The 19,803-nt window shown below is 43.0% G+C and overlaps 1 protein-coding gene across 1 annotated transcript; it reads left to right on the top strand.

Annotated features, from left to right (window-relative positions):
• The first annotated feature begins 3,417 nt into the window (after nt 1-3,417).
• On the top strand, nt 3,418-12,830 carry RSAD2 (radical S-adenosyl methionine domain containing 2). The gene is made up of 6 exons (XM_066589221.1): nt 3,418-3,783; nt 5,788-5,949; nt 6,610-6,839; nt 7,526-7,675; nt 9,422-9,454; nt 11,527-12,830. The coding sequence occupies exons 1-6, from the start codon at nt 3,477-3,479 to the stop codon at nt 11,689-11,691; spliced, it is 1,047 nt and encodes a 348-aa protein (XP_066445318.1). The 5' UTR covers nt 3,418-3,476; the 3' UTR covers nt 11,692-12,830.
• The last annotated feature ends 6,973 nt before the right edge of the window (nt 12,831-19,803 follow it).

Below are 19,803 nucleotides of genomic sequence, written 5' to 3'. Positions count from 1 at the left end.
CACTTAACCCCTTTCTGCCCCATGATGTACATTTATATCATAGAAGGGAAGTGGCTCACATAAAATGCCATATACGCATGGTATGTACATGGAGTAGGCTCAAGAACTGAGCCTGCGCCATCCGTAAATGTAACTGATAGCCAGAAACTCGGTCCCCCCCCCCATTAACCCCATATAATGCGCAATGTTGATCGCGGGACATAAGCAGTTAACAGAGGGAGGTGAGCTCCCTATATGACACCATCACATCTCTGTGCCATCCAATTGCGGAGAGTCGATGGTTTGCCATGGCAATCAAACGCCAGACAATGGCCTGGTCTTGTGAAAGATAACATATAATACATTGCAATACAGAAGGACTGCGGTGTATTATTTGAGCAATCATAGGATCGCAGGTACAAGTCTTCTACAAGGGCATAGAAAAAATGAAAATAGCACAAAAAACATGTAAAAAGCATTTAAAAAACCTATTCCACTTTTAATATATTTGGTAACGAAATACACGAATGAGGAGTACTCAGTTTAATGTTCTCTCCACAATAGCACACCAGCCAGGCACAGTTATATACAGAATTGGTGATTAATAACAATATTAAAACATACCCTTTGTTATATTAAATATTGGTACCTAATGAGTACCATTGCAGCAGCAAAACATAATCACGATGTCAAACCAAGCCTGACTTATAACACCAATGATCATCAATGGTTAACATTGAAACAGTCTAACAATCCAGAATTGGCTAGGTCCAGAAACTTGTTCATGGTTTGTAATGGTGTCCATAGAATCTGATTAGAAGTGTTGATATTGGCATCCAAATCCAAAGCGGGAGGGACCAATTGCTATGCCTATTAAACTCTGGTAGCCTAGCATACCCTAGAATGAAAAAGACGGAGCTACCACCCCGACAAAAGCAACCCCACACTATCCCTATTATCAATGCCCTAATTAATCCGTGTAAGGTGAAGGTCCAATATTAACATTCCACACTTTTTGTCTGGATGATCTCTTTAACAGACTTCATTAAATTATAGTGCCCCCTCTATAGCTCCACTTAATTATAGTGCTCTCTTTGTGGCCCCACTTAATAGTAGCCCCCCAACCCACTGCTGGGCCTAAGCTTCTGAACATCAGTCCATTAGTTGCAGTAACCATCTTCTTTCTACATCCCTCACACAGGACTGCATAGCTAATGGGGGTCCAGCAGTTGGGTGCCTAAAAGGGGCGGTACGCGACTTCAGCTACTGGGGAAAGTGGGACAGCCCCCAAAATACGAAACTCTCCCGCTGACTCCAGGACAACTGGGAGGCATTGGGGATAATTTTATGGCTGAGTTGGTTCTTTGGGAGGGTATTTTCTACAAACATTCCTGTTTTTAAATGAATTTCTTTTCCCCTATTAAAAAAAAAAAAAAAAAAAACCATTCTACCCCTAGATGTATATTACGGCAGCGGGTTCTCATGATTCCTCTGCACAAATAACCCTGTTCCAGGAAATGTATATTTATCAAAATGGGCAACTTTTAATTGCTCTGTCATCCAGAAAACATATCAGGCATCGCCATACACCAGAGAAGCAGCAGAATGTCACTCAGCATTACTTTTATCAGAGGGTCATATGGTCTCCAAACCAGCTGAAGAAACATGACACATTTGTGAAAAAAAAATGCAATTTTTACTTGTTTGGGTCAAGACTGGATAAATAGCGCAGTACCTCAAATGATTTCTAGTTTGAAAGGCCTCCAAAATTCCACGTATGCCCAGGAAAACACATTGCAGTATGGGGGAATATTGAATATATTGCTGTAGGATCTATGCCCCCAACTGTCCTGGATTTGGAGGGACAGTCCCAGATTTTGGAGACTGTCCCACTGTCATGGGCGGCAGGAGATATTTCATACTCCTCCATGCTATACCACTGCAACCCACTCCCAAACCTTGGTTCATTAACAGCAGTAACCTTTTTCTTTCTTCCTCACTCACAGGATTGCCACACAATAAGTAAAGTCACATAGGGTCACCATAACTCAGTAGGGCCACAAAGGGACACTATAATTATGTGGAGTTGCAGAGGTGGCACTATAAGTAAGTGGAACCACGGAGTGGGCACTAGGGGCCCTGGAAGACACACTATAACTAGAAGAAGTGAGTAATGCTTTTTATTCTTTGCTCCACTGTATTGCCGGCGTATAAGGTGACAGTTGGGGGGTCGTCTTATACGCCCCGTCGCCTTATACGCCGGTATATATTTTTATTGTAACACATTTCTGGATGAATTGCAGGGAAGGGCTTATATATTTAAGCAGAAATTAGAGATGGAGGGGAGCTACTACCGTTAAAAATTTTCTTCTTTATTGAATAAAACAAAGCATACTGTGCTGTTGACAAAGGCTTTTTGCCGAAACGCGTTCAGCGTGTACCTGTGAGCTGTATGCTTTGTTTTATTCAATAAAGAAGAAAATTTTTAACGGTAGTAGCTCCCCTCCATCTCTATTTTCTGCTCATATGGAATCTGGCCGTTTGCTGTCGGCTACTTGAGGATGGAGCTCCTGTTGGATTTCAGATCTTCCTGCAACACTGAAAGTTACTGCTGGTGAGGTGAGCCCATATCTCTCTTTTTTTGGCTTATATATTTAACCCCTTCCCGACAATTCATCCCGCGCTCGCCCGCAGCCCATTGCTTTCAGTGGAACCTGCTGTATTGCTGGCTCCATTGAATTCAATGGGCTAACATCGTTCTTCTCTGCCACAGCTGTTACAGCTGTGGCAGAGAAGAAGGATTTGTCTTCTATATGTTCTCAATGGGGTCGGCGCTGCTGCCGCCGGCCCCATTGAGCGCATATAGAGAAGATTTATGGCCTTAAGAAGGACCGTTGGGGTTCTTGAAACCTAAAATACTCCTAACACTCTCCCTATAGCAGCTCCGGCATCAACAACACTTTCCCTGAACTAATGTCAGAATGCATCTGTGGCGAGCCGCGGGAGGGGCAGATTTTAATACTCGGGTGACACCTAATCTCGCCAGCCACTCACTGCAGGGGGGTGGTATAGGGCTTGAACGTTGCAGGGGGAAGTTGTAATCCCTTCCCTGTCTTTCTATTGGCCAGAAAAGCGCACAAATTTCTCAGGGAAGAAAATGAAAGTAACCCGAACACCGCGTGGTACTCGTTACGAGTAACGAGCATCTCGAACACCCTAATACTCGAACGAGTATCAAGCTCGGATGAGTATGCTCGCTCATCTCTAAATACAAGTTATATAAGAGAGAAAAAAAAACAGTTGAAGGAAAAAAAAAAAAAAAGATTTTAAGGTGTAATTATAAAGTCTGTCACTAGAGGCGCTGGCGAGCAGTTTTCAGATTTATTTCTAATGAATGGAAACTGAAACTTCACCGTATCCTATGACAGGAGGCTAGAAAGCAGCATATATAGGGACTCGGGATAGAGAGCTGCATTAGGCATTGCAGAGTTTCCAAGATGTTCCTGGCTTTGCTCCCTGCTATGGAGATGCTGACAGCGGTCTGGAGGAATATGACCTTCCTTCTGGAATGTGTAAAGATGCTTTCACCCTGGTGCTGGCTGGAAGTTTTTGGGACAAGGAAAGTTTCCTCTTCCAAAACCAATGCACCCCAAGATGCCGGCCAGGTAAAGCCGATCAGTGTGAATTATCACTTCACCAGGCAGTGCAATTATAAGTGTGGCTTCTGCTTCCACACCGCAAAGACTTCTTTCGTGTTACCCATAGAAGAAGCCAAGAAAGGTCTGGCGATGTTAAGAGATGCAGGTGAGTCGGTCAGGGATGGAGAATTGTCACATGTATGTAAAATGCGCGATGTAGATTTTGTGCAGTTTTCTTGGTTTTTACCACCGAAACTCCAGGGCGTTGCTGTTTATTATTTTTTTGCTGCAACCTTTCAACTCCTCATGGGGAGTTCAAAAGTTGGAGAATGTTTGTCTTTTGGAGGAGGGATGTTTATTTATTTTTTTTATTTTGCTGTTTTTGAGTATTCTACTGCACCAGAATTTGCGCCGCTGCAATACTTCAGGGGTGTCACAAAGAATGTATGCAGACTTCAAAAATATGAAAAATATCTGCATAAGGTCTCATGCACACAGATAGTCGGATTCCATATACATGAGCCTGCAGAGAGAATTCTACCCTGTGCCTGGCCGGTGTCTGCGCGTACCTGTATTTTCTAATTCTTTCTGTCCTGCGCATTGCCCGCACGCCTCGACGTCGGAAATGCGCAGTACAGATTTTTTTCAAAACTCCTGCTTACCTGCGGATCCCGCAATGTCAATTGCGAACGGGTCGCAGGTCGGATGGATTCCATTAACTTCAATGGAAGCCGTCCATGCATAATCCGCAGGAAAATGGAGCATGCTGCGATTTTTCATCTGCGAGTGGAAGCCGGAATTGGTTTCTGCTCGTGTGCATGAAAAATCATTTTTGCATTGCATGCTATGGGCAGTACTTGCTGCGGAATCCGGAGGCGGGCGCCTTTTCTGGATTTTGCAATTCAAATCTGCCCGTGTGCATTCACCCTTAAGTTTACAGTTAACTAAAACCCGCAAGTCCTCTTCCATGTCAGTGTTTCCCATTTAGTATGTAATGCTGACATGCGTTTCCTCTGCCCATGTACATAACCTTACATTTAAAGGGAACCTGTCACGAGGTTCAAGTTGCCCAAACCACAAGCTGCATGATCCCGGGAGAGCTGTAATATATAAAATTGCCAAATGCTAAGACTGGCAATTAGCTTATCTCAAACATACATAAACACATCCATTGCTAGAGCCTCACCCACCGATGACTTTCTGTTTTTGGCTGCTTTTACAAATTAGTTATGACCCTGAAATAAAATCATCTGTAAAACACTATTACCGGTTACTCTTACAATCCTCCTGACTCTAATCTGGCAATCAGAATAATCTCCGCATCACCGCCCCTTCTGAAGTTATTAAAATTGAACTAGTCAGAAGTTTCAGATGGAAAGGAAGAACTAACCAAGGTGATCGTAGCCAATTATATATAGTGGGTAGATAGCTACATGCAATGAATGTATAAAAACTTTTCACCGTAGTGGCCCTTTAAGGAGTCAGCGTTGGCTGCCACCGCCACACGCACCGTGTTCCCCTGCCTGTGACACCTTGTCTTATGGTCTCCTTTGCTGTGGGATCATCTTAAAGGGGTTGTCCTGCGCCGAAACGTTTTTTTTTTTTTTTTCAATAGGGGGGTTCGGCGCGAGACAAACCCAATGCATGTGAAAAAAAAAAAACGTTTCGTACTTACCCGAATCCCCGCGCTGCGGCGACTTTTTCCTTACCTTAGCAAGATGGCCGCCGGGATCTTCACCCACGATGCACCGCGGCTCTTCTCCCATGGTGCACCGTGGGCTCTGTGCGGTCCATTGCTGATTCCAGCCTCCTGATTGGCTGGAATCGGCACACGTGATGGGGCGGAGCTACGAGGACCAGCTCTCCGGTACGAGCGGCCCCATTCACCACGGAGAAGACCGGACTGCGCAAGCGCGTCTAATCGGGCGATTAGACGCTGAAATTAGACGGCGCCATGGAGACGGGGACGCCAGCAACGGAACAGGTAAGTGAATAACTTCTGTATGGCTCATAATTAATGCACAATGTACATTACAAAGTGCATTAATATGGCCATACAGAAGTGTATAGACCCACTTTGTTTCGCGGGACAACCCCTTTAAGTGGATGCATTGTTACGTGGGCATTTTCCACTATTGTATATAAAGTTCTCTTCTTTCATTCTTTCTAGGAATGGAGAAAATAAACTTTTCTGGGGGTGAACCATTTCTGCAGGATAGAGGAAACTTTGTAGGACAACTGGTTGAGTACTGCAAAAAGGAGCTGAAGTTGCCCAGTGTCAGTATTGTGAGCAACGGCAGCCTGATCACCGAGAGGTGGTTCAAGAACTACGGTAAGTGGCTGGCATGAAGATGTTCAGGGCTTTACTAGCAGAGACCACATCGAATGTACTCGTACCAGTAAACTTTTTGATAAGAAAGTTTTCCAATATAGGACGTTTTCTAAGGCTTCATTCACGAATGTATATCGACCGGGCGTGAATGCGATACGCTGCCCATCTGATGCATTGGTTTACAATGCATCAGTTCAGATAGGTGTATTCCCACGGCGTAAAAGTACCTGGCCGGCCAAGACAGCGCATACAGTGCGACAGAAAAGATAGTTCAGGAACTATCTTCCTGGCTAAAATATGGCGGCAGCTCCCATAGACTCCTATGGGAGCTGCCGGAGAAGGGAGGTGGGATGGAGCTTTTGCTGTGTAGGATAAATGAGGTGCCCAATTTACTGTACAGGTTGTTACGGATACGATGATACCAGATATGTGGGTTCTTTTTTTGTACTGGGAGTTCGGCTATCAGTCACAGCTGACTTCTGCTGTGGGATGGTGCGGGCTCCACTTCTGAGCCCGTCCTGTCCACAGGACGTAAGTTTACATCCCTTAGTGTTAATTACTAGACATTCGGGACTTATGTCCTATGACAGAAAACGGTTAAAGAAAAAAAAAAAGCTGATTCCTGAACACAAACACATAATTAAATACCGTGTTTTCCAGGAAAACATTTGGATATACTCGCCGTGTCCTGCGACAGTTTTAATGAAGAAGTCAATAAACTGATTGGCCGAGGACAAGGCAAGAAGAATCACGTGGAGAAACTGATGAAGATCAGACAGTGGTGCTGTGACTACAACGTGGCCTTTAAGATAAATTCGGTCATCAACAGTTACAACGTGGATGAGGACATGAGAGACGAACTTAACCGGATTAATCCCATACGGTGGAAGGTGGGCTGCTGGTTACTAAGAGGGGACATCCCAAGACTGACCCCATCACCTATCTATAAGGCAGATGATAACAGTGTAACTAGTGAGGATCTTACCGCTGAGACCCCCACAATCCTGAGGGGGTCCCATGTCCTCCTTCGCCTCACTGTGGGCTTACTGCACCCTCTCTAGTGACCTGGAGATTGAATGGAGGTGTGGATGGCCATGCACAGCGCTGCTCCATTCATTTCAATGGGGCTCATAAAAAAATTGGCCAAGTACAAGATCTCATCTATCTCCGACCGTCTTACTGAAGAGAGGGACACTGCATATATTCGTCCGCCTCTCTTCACACTTGTGTGCATTTAGCATGCAGTGCGATGCTGCTGCTGGCCCCATTGAAAGCAATGGAAGATGCGAGAGCACGCCCAAAGATAGAACATGCCATGGTAATCTCGCAGCGCACAAATCTGGTGCAAGATTCTTGGCCATGTGAACATGGCCTAACTCTGTTAACAAGGACATAGGGAAGAGTGTATTGATATGCTGTATGCCTCCAGTTATCTCTTCGAGGAGGCTTTGGTCATCAGCGGTTGTGGTCAGCGCACAGACAACGCTGTACATGCATACATGATGATATTGTACAGGGTACGTGGGGGAGCCGCAGCAGTCAGAGTTCTCCTAATGTAATTCTTATTACTTCTTAGGTCTTTCAGTGTCTCATTATTGACGGGGAGAATTCTGGAGAAGAAGCGTTGAGACAAGCTGAAAAGTTTGTCATTACCGATGATGAATTTAAGGGTTTTCTGAATCGGCATAAGGACATCAAGTGTTTGGTTCCAGAATCCAACCAACAGGTATTTGTTCTCACACCCAACATCACCTCTTATTTATCTCCATTACATTCCAGATTAACCACGGATGCCAGTTGTTATAATTTGAAGGGCTTTTCTGGAACTTAACCCCTTAGTGACCACCCTATAGTGTTTTTACGTCCTGCAGCTGCAGGACGTGTATGGAGGGAGGTAGCGCCGCTATCTCCCTCCATACAGCGCAAGGGTCAGCTGTTTATTACAGCTGACACCCGCGGGCAATAGCCGCGCTCGGCCGTTCGGCCGATCGCGGCTATTAACCCTTTAAATGCCCTGAGCGCTGTTTGGGGGTCCCGCACGGCCCCCCCCGCGGTGAGATCGGGGGAGCCGGGCAGGTGTCATGGCAGCCGGGGGCCTAATGAATGGCCCCAGGGCTGCCTTAGCAGACTGCCTATCAAGCTATCCACACAGGGTGGCTTGATATACTGCCTGTAAAAAAGCAGTATGACGTAATGCTATAGCATTACGTCATACTGCAGGAGCGATCAAAGCATCGCATGTTGTAGTCCCCCAGGGAGACTTCAAAGTAAAGTTAAAAAAAAAATCAATAAAGTTTTTTAAATTGTAAAAAAAAAAAAAGTTATAAAACTTTAAATCACCACCCTTTTGCCATATCAATTACTAAAAAATCTAAATCATAAAATAAAAATATGTATTTGGTATCGCCGCGTCCGTAAAAGTCCGATCTATCAAAGTAGTGCATTATTTTCTCTGCACGGTGAACGTCGTCCGAAAAAAAAATAAAGAATGCCAGAAATACACTTTTTTAGTTACCCTGTCTTCCAGAAAAATGCAATAAAAAGCGATCAAAAAGTTGTATGTATTCCAAATTGACACTATCGGAAACTACAGGACATCCCGCAAAAATTTAGCCCTTGCACAACTACGTCGACAGAAAAATAAAAAAGTTATTGCGCGCACAAAATGACCGCAGAAAATAATTGAAAAAAATTAAATATCTTAAAAAAAAAATACAAGTACTACAGCAAAAAAAAAACTATATAAGTTTGGTATCGTAGTAATCATACTGACCCATAGAATAAAAATATCAGGTCGTTTTTGTTGCAGTTTGTGCGCCGTAGAAACAGGATGCACCGAAATATGGTGGAATGTCGTTTTTTTTCCATTTCTCTCCGCTAAGAATTTTTAAAAAGTTTTTCAGTACATTATATGGTACAATAAATAGTGCCGTTGAAAAATACAACTCGTCCCGCAAAAAACAAGTTCTCATACAGCGACGTCGATGGATAAATAAAGGAGCTACGATTTTTTAAAAGGGAGTAGGAAAAAACAAAAATGGAAAAAAGCAAAAAAGCCTGGTCACTAAGGGGTTAAAAGGATTGTCCTATGTGGACTTTTTGGAAGGCTCCCCTCACAGTAAGCATGTAGCCAAGTGTTCCCCTGCCGGGACCTCCAATGATCAGCTTTAACCTGTTGGGAAACCTAGCAGTAAGGTTTTTAGACAAGCCGATTCTGGTATGCAAGAGGTTCCCAATTCCCAACAAGCAGGCTGCACGAGCGCGAGCGAGCTGCTGATGATGTCACAACTCGTTAGCTCGGGTAACGGAGAATCGTGAGGTTCTCATTCAGTGTAAAAGGTCCATATAAGCCTATGTGCCAAATGACCTTTACTTCCCATGCTGTATGTGATATGTTACAAGCATAGGGCCTTAGTGCTGACTCTGCGGATGTGACTATCTGACATCTCCTTTTCTGCTCGTTCTCCTATAGATGCGGGACTCCTATCTCATTCTGGATGAATATGTAAGTTCATACAATTTCTGTATATAATCTGATGTAATAGAGATGTTCTTGTTATTATACTTAGCATTGTCTTTGATAGAATAAGGGTAACTTTACACGGGGTGATTATCTCCTGAATACTCGTTGGAAGCAGCAAATTTGGGCAATAGCGTACATGTGGCCGCCGGCGGGTCACTGAGTGATAATTCGCTCACTAGACATTCATTTTCAGCTCACCTAAAAATTGGCGTTGGTTGATGATAACAGAATTGAGCTGAAAATGAACAGCAAAGCACCAACTTGGTGGAAGGTGTATAGTTGTTCAGCATGCACCTCCCACAAAACACTGATTGGCTCCTGATGTTTCTCTCCGCCTACTGAATCTTCCCAATGTCCAATGAGAATGTAGCAATGAGTGTTTAGTCGATGATTCCTTGGTCATGCAAAGCGGGCGGGCGGTCAACAGATGACCCATTCACCATGTGTGTAAGGAGTGTAGAAATACCTAATCCACGCCCACCAAAGAACAGAAAATGCCCCTAACAAGTGGGTGAACGGTAATTCGGCCTGTGTAAATACTCCTGATAGTTTATTCAACTGTGAATCACTCAGAGTAAATCCTTTCTAACAACTGCCATGTCTAGCGACTGTTTGAGTGGTAATTGCCTCATCTAAAGGGAGCTTAAGACTTTTTAAAGGAGTTGTCTGGTTTGGACAATCTTTTCTGTTAGAAAGGTCTTCCCATGATAACTTGATCAAACAGGGTGAGCTGCTACTGGATCTTCAATCTAGAAGACCACTTGGTAGTCAATGTTAAATTTCCCTGCAGCACTCCTACAGGGAAAAGAAAGCATTACACAGTTCTAATTGAACTCAATGGACTGTTGGCATAATGGGCATGAATGTGAGATTCCTCACTCTTTGAAGCTACTCTCCATTTTGGTTAACAGCTAAAGGACCCCCTTCTATTACAGTTGAACTCCCTGTTTACAAGGCATATGGAGGATAGAGAAGATGTTTAACGCAGAAGGAAAGAACAATGAATATAACACAGTATAATAATAATAATCCTTATTTCTATCGCACCAGCTTATTCCGCAGTGCTTAATAACCACAGTATAAATAACCACAGGAAATTATATGACAGGAGTTCGCTGCTTCACCAGACACTTCAGGCAGGACAATAACCAGTGCCCATTAGGGGCGAGCCTGGAAGAAATACACTTCTATTATGGCTGATTGGTTGACTAGGGGAAACGCCTCCTTGTTGGCTAATCAGTCCATCCACCAGAAAAGATGTTGTAGCAGGGTTGTCAAAAAGAGCACATTATAAACTCAGGGACCTTCTGCAGTGTCACAAAGATGGGACCCCTCTACGCCAAATGACAGTGAGCTTGCATCAAAGGCATGGTCACATGGGCCAAGGGGCTGACGATGTGACGTCACCCCAACACCACTTCCTGATTGCAGCCGGTGTGCTTAAACACACAGTTCTGGTACAGAATCTACGTCGGGCGGCTACATATGGATCTGTGCCATTGTCTGGGGCTAAATCTACTTGTGGATCCACTGAAGTCTAGGAGTAAAGTGTCAGATGTACATCGGAAAAATCCACATGACCGTTCTGTAAACGAGACCTAATAGGGTAATAGAAAATGTGTTCCCAAAACCTGATTACCCCTGGAATGTAGAACTAAGGCACATATAATAATGAATAAAACTGTAAATACATTGCCTTATCTGGTGCTTCTATACATGGTTTTGTACTGTGATATCATGTGTGCAGTACAATATCTGCATTCACAGTTATACAACCTTTAGAGCTCACATTTCCCAGCATTCCCGGCTGGATCATTGTCTGAACAGAGATGATGAGATGGTGTTTGCATTTATTTATTGAGCAAACTGATCCAGTGCAACATGTCTGTGAGAGCGAAAAGTATGTGAACCTTTAAATTTAGCAGATAATTTGAAGGTGAAATTAGAGTCGGGCGTGAGTGGGCGACCGGTTTTGATTTAAAGAACAGGAATCTATCGAAGTCTGCTCTGAGATTCTCCCCCAACTCATTATTTTAACTTTACCTTTATTCTAGATGCGTTTCCTTGACTGCAGAAATGGCCGCAAAGACCCATCAAAGTCAATCTTGGATGTTGGTGTGGAAAATGCTGTAATGTTCAGTGGTTTTGATGAGAAGATGTTTTTTAAAAGGGGAGGAAAATACGTGTGGAGCAAAGCAGATCTGAAACTGGACTGGTGACCGGTGCCTTCTAAAGTGGTTCAAGTATGGCAGCTATACATTAAGGAGTGACATTTCCTGAGAATACTTTCATGTTCCTTAATGCCCAGTCCTCTTATTATCTAGAACAGTGTTTCTCAGCTTACTACTCATACAAAGAAAATACATCTAAGTACACTAAAGGCTTTGGTCATAGACCCTACAGACATGACATGTGCCTTTAGGGCACCAAGGACGCCCAGCCTTATTGTAAGGAGGGTACTGTACTATCCCACCAATGAACTGTCTACAAAATTTTCCATCCTATTTACTCAAATTTGTTTATGAATGGAACATGAGTACCAGGCAAGATGAAGTTCGAGGATAATGAATTCTATGCTCCACGAAGTGTAACTTTCATTGGACTGCAACAAAACCACAATAGCAAACCATCATCCTTCCCTTTTTACCGTTGATGGTCCCTAAATGTCCAGTATTATTTATGTTGAATGAGGTCTTCATTTTAAGGCTACCACCAGCAATTCACATTTGTTGACTCTTTTAGATCATGTCTTCCTTTTCCAGCTATGTACATACGCTGGATTTATACTCTGCCAATAATGTTCTGTTTGTTTCTTGTTGGCTGTATAGATAGAAAATGTAAAACCCAGAATCCTCATCTTAATATGTCTTCATTAACTTTTTGCTGTTTGCACTTTTTAAGTTATTCATTGGTCCAGGAAACCATCAACAAGTAGCTTAGATTCAGTTGACAGATTCTACTATGACTTTATTTAATTTCCAATCATAACTTGTGAAAATCCGATTTTGATACATTGTTTCCATATCTCCCATACACTTCAATGAGTGCTCATGGCTGCCGTGCTCGGCTGCTTCTAGTACACCCATCGAGGTGCTCGGGAAACCAACTGCAGGTTTCTCATCTCAGCGACTAAACGCTATGGTGGGAATACCCCTTTAATTATTATTAACCCAATCAGAGCTGCAGCCAATTCACAGCAGAATTAGGAGGAGCTTGCTGATGGTTTCCAAGTAGCAACCGAATATTCTTTTCATCCCTGCACAGAGACAGGGTTTATTCATGCAGGCATTAGTGAATTCAGGCCGTATGAATCATTCCGATTTTTACAAACAATTGTAGGATTTTCGTGTGCACTTGCCATTTTCCCACGCAATGGACCAACAACATTAGTACGAAATTGGACAGAAACAAGGCCTATTATTCTCGATAGTGATATCCACATTTGTAATTTTGTAATCACACGAACATTCCAAGGAAGAGATAATGCCGCAAGAAAGGGGTTCTTTACTGTAAGAGCAGTTAGACTGTGGAACTCTCTGCCTGAGGAAGTGGTGATGGCAAAATCCATAGAGGAGATTAAAAGGGGACTTGATGTCTTTCTGGTAAGGAAGGACATTATAGGATATAAATCTTAGGTTAATTGTTAATCCAGGTATACAGGCAGGTAGGAACTATTAGGGATTGATCCAGGGATTAGTCTGATTGCCATTAGGGAGTCGGGAAGGAATTTTCCCCCAAAAGGGCTAATTGGCTTCTGCTCTTGGGGGGGGGTTTGCCTTCCTCTGGATCAACAACACAGGAGGATAACAGGCTGAACTAGATGGACATTGTCTTCATTCGGCCTTACATACTATGTTACTATGTCCTATTCTGCTGCGATTTTCAAACGGAAGTTGTCCGTGGCTGCGTTTAAAAAAAAAAAATCAAATGGCGCCTGCATGATGTGAGTGCGATTCGGTTTTAACGCAGGTAACCATAAAAATAAATACATTTGAAAAAAAGAAGAAAAATGTTTTATTTATTAAATATGTGCCTGAAAAACGCATGCAGCAAAGAGAATATTGGGCAGAAAAATCGCAAGAGCGCATGAAAATCGTAAGAAAATTGTTTGCAAATTCTGACCGTTTAAATTGATCCAATTTTACAAACGCCGCTGCGAATAAACCCGAAATGCGAACATATATTACAATAAACGTCAGCCTTTTTAGAAATGTGCGTGATGGAGTTAAAGCGAACAAAAAATGTAAATAAAAGTTAATGTAAGTATTTATAACAAAAAAATGGAGATTTCCTATTTTTATCACAGCAGCTTTAGGGTGCAGGCACATGGGCGGATTGTGGGTTTTGGTTGCGTAAATAAGCTGCGTAGAAATGCAGTCATATATGCACAAGTGTGTGTGTGTTTGCACAGAGTATTTACATGCTCCATATATTTAAGGGCTTTGATAGACGAGCGCACGTTTTTGCTCATTTTTGCACGCGGGAGTTTCTTGCTCGCATAAAACCCATTGATTTCAATAGAATCCTTTATTTTTTACGCCCGATGTTTTCGCGGGTGCAAAAAAAAATAGATCCTGCCCTATCTTTTGCAGGTTTGCATACAAAAGGGGTCTATGGGTGGTGCGCAAACACGCACATCTGCGAGCGTATCACGGTGTGTGTCAAAGCCGTTGTAAAGTATTTTGGCGCGTAATGACATACAAAGTTAGGACATGCTGCGTTTTTTTTTTTACGCAACCAAAATATGCTATGAAAATAGGGAAACGTGAATGAACCCACGGGTTCTATTCACGGGAATTGTCCGCGCCAAAAAAATGTGCGTAAATCCGCTGGTGTGAATGATTCCCTCTGGCCGTGTTCTGTCTCTATAGGATAACCTTCCTGCCTGCACTTTACAAGGAGTTTGTATATTTTTGTAAATGTATTTGAACTTGCTGTTATGTAGAATAAAGTCCTCCCATTTGTTCTATTCTTGGTGTTGTGTTATTATTCTAGTAGCCTTCGCTCAGCTCTGGAGGATATTTGGGGGGGGGACACCTAAAGTTTGCTACAAAGTCTAGTTCAACACATGTGGGTGTATCATTGTTAAAAAGTCACATTGATTTGAAGGAATGCTGCCATCCAATAGATGGCGCCGCAGAGGTATTATTCCAATTTCCTTATTTGCATAAATTACCCAGAGGAGCTTGCATGGCAATATAAGTCTCCTCACTCACCTTGTAGGTGTTCCCATACCCCTTTTGGGTGCTCTTCTTGGGGAGAGACGATGCCATCCCCCGACCCACTCACCCCCTAGGTGTCTGCACACACTTTTTGGGTCCTCTCCTTAAGGAGACACGACACCGCTCCTGATCCAAGATCCCATTCACACGCAGTGAAATAAAATCTGCCCAGACTTTTGGGGAATGCTGCAGCCCTCCTCTATTTTTTCTTTATATATTTTTCTCTAATTAAGACCAGATAATGAATCCTTTTTCAAAAAGGCTTTATTTTCTTATTGTAGTTTTTTTAAATTCTCCTACCTGTACATCACTCTGGGGGCGGCCATCTTGCCTGAGTTGCAGTTATAGTTTTACAGAAGAACTGCTGGTCCACAGACACAATGGAGAGGAGGCGACTCATTGACTTCTATGGAAGGATATTGTGGGCATTCTCTGTGACCTGTGCAGAAGTCATTATACAGGGCATGGGAGGAGGTGAACTGTGACTATCGCTTAGGCTAGATTCACATGAACGTATTTGCACACACAACATTTACGCCTGTGATATGTAGAAAATAAAACCTGTTGATTTCAATGGGTGTGTATATTTTTTCCTGCGCATTGCGGTCACAAAAAAGCAGCATGTTATATTTTCCTGCGCCCCAAATGTCTCCATAGGATGCGCAAATGTGCGCGCAATACACAAGGAGATGCGTAATATGCTGCCTAATTCCACTAAAAAAAAGAACACATCTGCACAAATTGTGCATGGAACTGTGCGATTTCACAGGGTTAAACGATGCCACCTGGGCATACAAGTTAGCTGACCCGCTTGCCAAATCAGCTGACCCACCTACTTAAACAAGGCGCTGCGGGACCGCGTTGATGTGAGCGGTGCCGGCAGCGCAATAAAGTACAGTAAAATACTCAGATCCGGACGCAATAGCCTGCGATTGTGCTCTCTGCATAGCACATATATGCCACATGAGTGTGAGGGTATATACACTTACGCCCATCTGAGTCTGCCCTAAAGGCCCTTTTACATGGAACGATCATCGCTCAAAAATATTGTTGCACGTGCGAATTTGAGTGCTAATTATTCTGTGTAAACGCAGCCAATGATTGAACAACAAGCAAGAATTTGTTTGCTTCTTGTTTGTTGTTCATTTTATGCAGACATAACAATAATCGCTTGTTTGCATGTCGCTGTGTGAACAGCGGTCATTTAGTCATTCGCTGATACAGTCAATACGAATGACTGAATAATATGCACGCGCAATTCCAAACGAAGCTACGAGCGACTTATCCAACACCTAGGAGTTTGAAAAGCGGCGAAGGGGAAGTGATTTCCCTCATTCAGGCGCACCTACACTCTGTGACGCCGTGCCTACAGCAGTCTGAATACGCCCTTGGGCTGACACTATTCTATGTCCTTCGGCTGGGACCTGCGATGACATTGCTGTGCGCAGCGGTGACATCATCCAGCCTGGACTGGTGGAACCGGGCAGCAAAAGTCAAAAGTGGCTTTAGCCAAAGTTCTATCTTGATTATGGTTACTGTGTGCACAAAGCACCATCAAGCTAAAAACTGTTCTACCGAACAGGTCTCTGATGTACCAGTCCGCCTCATGTGAATGTAGCATATAAATAAGGCTTAGGTTACGTTTAGAACTGCAATCATTTACGCACCAGTGAAGTACATTAGTTCGATTACTGAACTTGTAACACTTATGGACCCCATTGAAGCTTTTTTTCCCCCCAGGACTCGTCCTTTCATGGACTCTCTTGTGACTGCTAATACTTCTTTCGCCACCAGGTGGTGCAATGACAGCAAGAAATGCTTGTCACATGAAAAGTATAATTGCATTCCACCCCACCATAAACCTGACATTAAGTTACTGTATACTGAAATGAACTTTTTGGACGCCACCATAAAACAACTCAATACAGAAATCCCTATACCGAAAACCAATTGATCGGCCCACATACCTCAGATGCGACAGTTCCCATCCTAAGCACATCAAAAAGTCCATTGTCTACAGCCAGACCATCAGATACAACCCAATCTGCTCCAACCCAACGGACAGAGAGGAACATCTATACCATCTTAAAAGGACATTTTTAAATCTGGGCTACCATCCCACCTCAATTGATGACCAAATCACCAGGGCCACCAGGATACCCAGAAATCAACTACTCCAATACAAGGAGAAGGAAAGAAACAACCGTGTGCCTCTAGTAGTGACCTACAATTCACAGCTATAGGTACTAAGGAAAACTGCAAAGAAACTCCACCATACCCTATACAAGGATGACCGTCTGAAAACCATATTCCCGGACCCTCCGCTTCTGAGTTACAGGCAACCTCCTAACTTGAGGAACTTTATAATCAGGAATGCATTACCCTCTGACACACAAAAAGGACTTTATCCCTGTAATGTAAGGAGCTGTAAGACCTGCTCACATGTACTGGCCGCAGACAGGATACAAATCCCAACACACAGCAGGACTATAAGATCCCAGGGACAATTCACATGTTCTACGTCTGATGTTGTGTACCTGATCCGCTGCAGTAAATGTCCTGTTGGGGGCCTTTATGTTGGAGAAACAGGACAAAAACTTGAAGCGAGGATGCGGTCTCATCGCCACACAATTAAATTGAGAAAGACAGAATTACCTGTGTCCAAGCACATTTCTAGTCACAACATAGAACACATGAAAGTTCTTAAAGGCAGTTTCAAATTACAGAGCAACAGAAGAATTTGGGAGTACAAACTTATAACAACTTTTGACCATTTCAACAGAGTTAAATTCTTCATGAGGATTTACGTGTGAATGGGAAGTATGAGACATCTATAGCACAGATAACACTCTGGCCTGGTGCCCCCTAACACAAATTCAGGGACCATAAAACCTTCACATCTTGATCAGTGGCTATTTATGTTTGTATTTCTTTGGTAGGATTATTTTAAGTGCAAACTAATCTCATCCATGCATGTACCTTGCCATAAGTATGTGTGTATATATATGCATGCCTCTTCGGATCCATTTCATGATGCTTGAGGAAGAACCCTGAGAGGTCCGAAAGCTCGCTATAACATCATGTCTTTTTGTTAGCCATTAAAAGGTATCACATCTACAAGATGACTTGGCTTCTCTTGCTGGGAAGAATCACATTCTGAAAAGTATCGGAATAGGAAGAAGAGGTCTCTATTCAGTTGTGCCAGTTTCTTCGTAGGTTTTTAAGGTCCATCTGGGTACGGTACATTGCGCTATCTTCTCTAATCACAATATGCAGCAAAAATAACTATTTTACAAAACTGAAGGGAATTTTATACATCCCAAAAGAATGTTCAATGAAATACTATCACTGTCCTACAACCTAACCGCCATTATACTTCTGCAGCGGTTTAGTATTGGATTATGCACAATGCAAAGAATTTTTCAGACTTTGATCCTACTATAGCCGTACACAATAATCCCACCGACTATGCAATACCTGCAATCACTTCAATCATGTTTCCAGCATATTCAGGGTGCAGTGAAAAAGCCGGATCCAGCGCTATAGCTCAGTACTGGTGTCCTATATTGGAAGAACAATAGTGTACTAGAATAGGAAGGCATGGATGTGCTACAAGATCGTACAAGCCCCTGGGGGCCCCGGAACATGGATGTCTATTTATATTGTGGTCTCTGTAGGAGAGAGAAACCCAATTGCAAAGTTAAAGAGTAGCGTGTGAGGATCCACTTTCCCCATCTCTCTAAGTCCAGTGGGACCGCCGCTATGGCTGAAGTAAGGAGATTGTACTTGAAGTAGCCTCCTTCTGCTACGATACATGCATGGAGTTGTTCCACAGTGCAGTCCAGGGCTTTGATTAAGTGCAGTTGTAATGCCAATTGCTAGCAAGAGCAGCACCCAATCAGACTACAATACCATTTTCGGTGTGAACATTTGGGTTAGAATTTGGAGTGATCGCCTCGGTGGACCTGTGTTCCCTCAAGGGACTCCTAATGCGGATCAATACCTTAATCCCCTACAGACAGTAGATGACTTCCCGGATGATCTGTCCCTATCATAGCAGAAGGAGGCTACTTCGACTACACTTTTCTTACTTCAGTCATAGCAGCGATCCCACAGAATTTAGGCCAGCTGCACACGAACGGGTTGGATCCCGCATGAGGGAGCCCACAGTGGAATCCGACCCTGTACCCAGCTGGCCTCCGCATGTAGCCGTAATCTCTTTCTTTTTTCTCTGTACTGCGGATGGTTACGGTGAGACACTATCAGAGTCATGCATAGTGCAGATTATTTTTTAAAATCTTTTTTTTTTCCTGCGCTGTCGCTAGATGATCATGTGGAGCCCGCAACCTATCTGCAATGTCAATTGCAGATGGGCTGCAGGTCGGATGGCCTCCATTAACCTCAATGAAAGCCTTCTGTGTGGGTACCACAAAAAAATAAGGCATGCTGCGATTTTTCTTCCGCTTGCGGAAACCGCAATTGGTGATAGGTTAGACTGGTGTGGAGAGTTTACTTTACCACTCTGGATTGCATCTGACATTTCATTTTCCTCTATGAATACACTGGAGAGAAAAAACTATTTAATAGATTTGCTTTCTCCTCCTCATCCTCTACAATTTCTCCTACATTATTTATTAAAGGGCCAACACTTTCAGCATTCATCTGCTTACTATTTAAATAATTGAAGAACAGTTTAGGGTTAGTTTTACTCTCTTTGGCAATAATTCTGTCTGTCTCCATCTTTTCTGGTTTTATCTGATTTTCACATAATTTATTTTTTTCCTTACAAGCTTTTAGTGCTTCTTCACTGCCTTCTTATTCAGGAGTTTAAACACTTTCTTTTTACTGCTTATTGCCCCCTTTGCATCTTTATGGAGCCGCATTGGTTTTCCCTATTGTTAACCCTTTTATTCATGTAAGATATGAACCTCTCACAGTAAGTATTTAGGATGTTTTTAAACGTTTCCCATTTATTGCCTGTACTCTTATTTTTAAGGACATTGTCCCAGCCAATAAAGTTAGGGGCATCACTAAGCTAATGGAACGTGGCCTTCTTAAAGTTTGGTATTTTCTTAGCTGCCCTATAAAACTCTCTCTGAGGGACAAGTT

This window comes from Eleutherodactylus coqui, chromosome 1 (genome assembly GCF_035609145.1).
Source record: "Eleutherodactylus coqui strain aEleCoq1 chromosome 1, aEleCoq1.hap1, whole genome shotgun sequence".
NCBI lineage: Eukaryota > Metazoa > Chordata > Amphibia > Anura > Eleutherodactylidae > Eleutherodactylus > Eleutherodactylus coqui.
This window is presented reverse-complemented; position numbering and strand designations above follow the sequence as displayed.

What these genes read in the sequence shown, in the direction of transcription:
- RSAD2 (XM_066589221.1), top strand. Translation starts at nt 3,477, where the DNA reads ATGTTCCTGGCTTTGCTCCCTGCTATGGAGATGCTGACAGCGGTCTGG. An exon ending in GAGGTGGTTCAAGAACTACG is followed by an intron (nt 5,950 to 6,609) that starts GTAAGTGGCTGG and finishes CGTGTTTTCCAG; the next exon opens with GAAAACATTTGGATATACTC. An exon ending in TTAATCCCATACGGTGGAAG is followed by an intron (nt 6,840 to 7,525) that starts GTGGGCTGCTGG and finishes ATTACTTCTTAG; the next exon opens with GTCTTTCAGTGTCTCATTAT.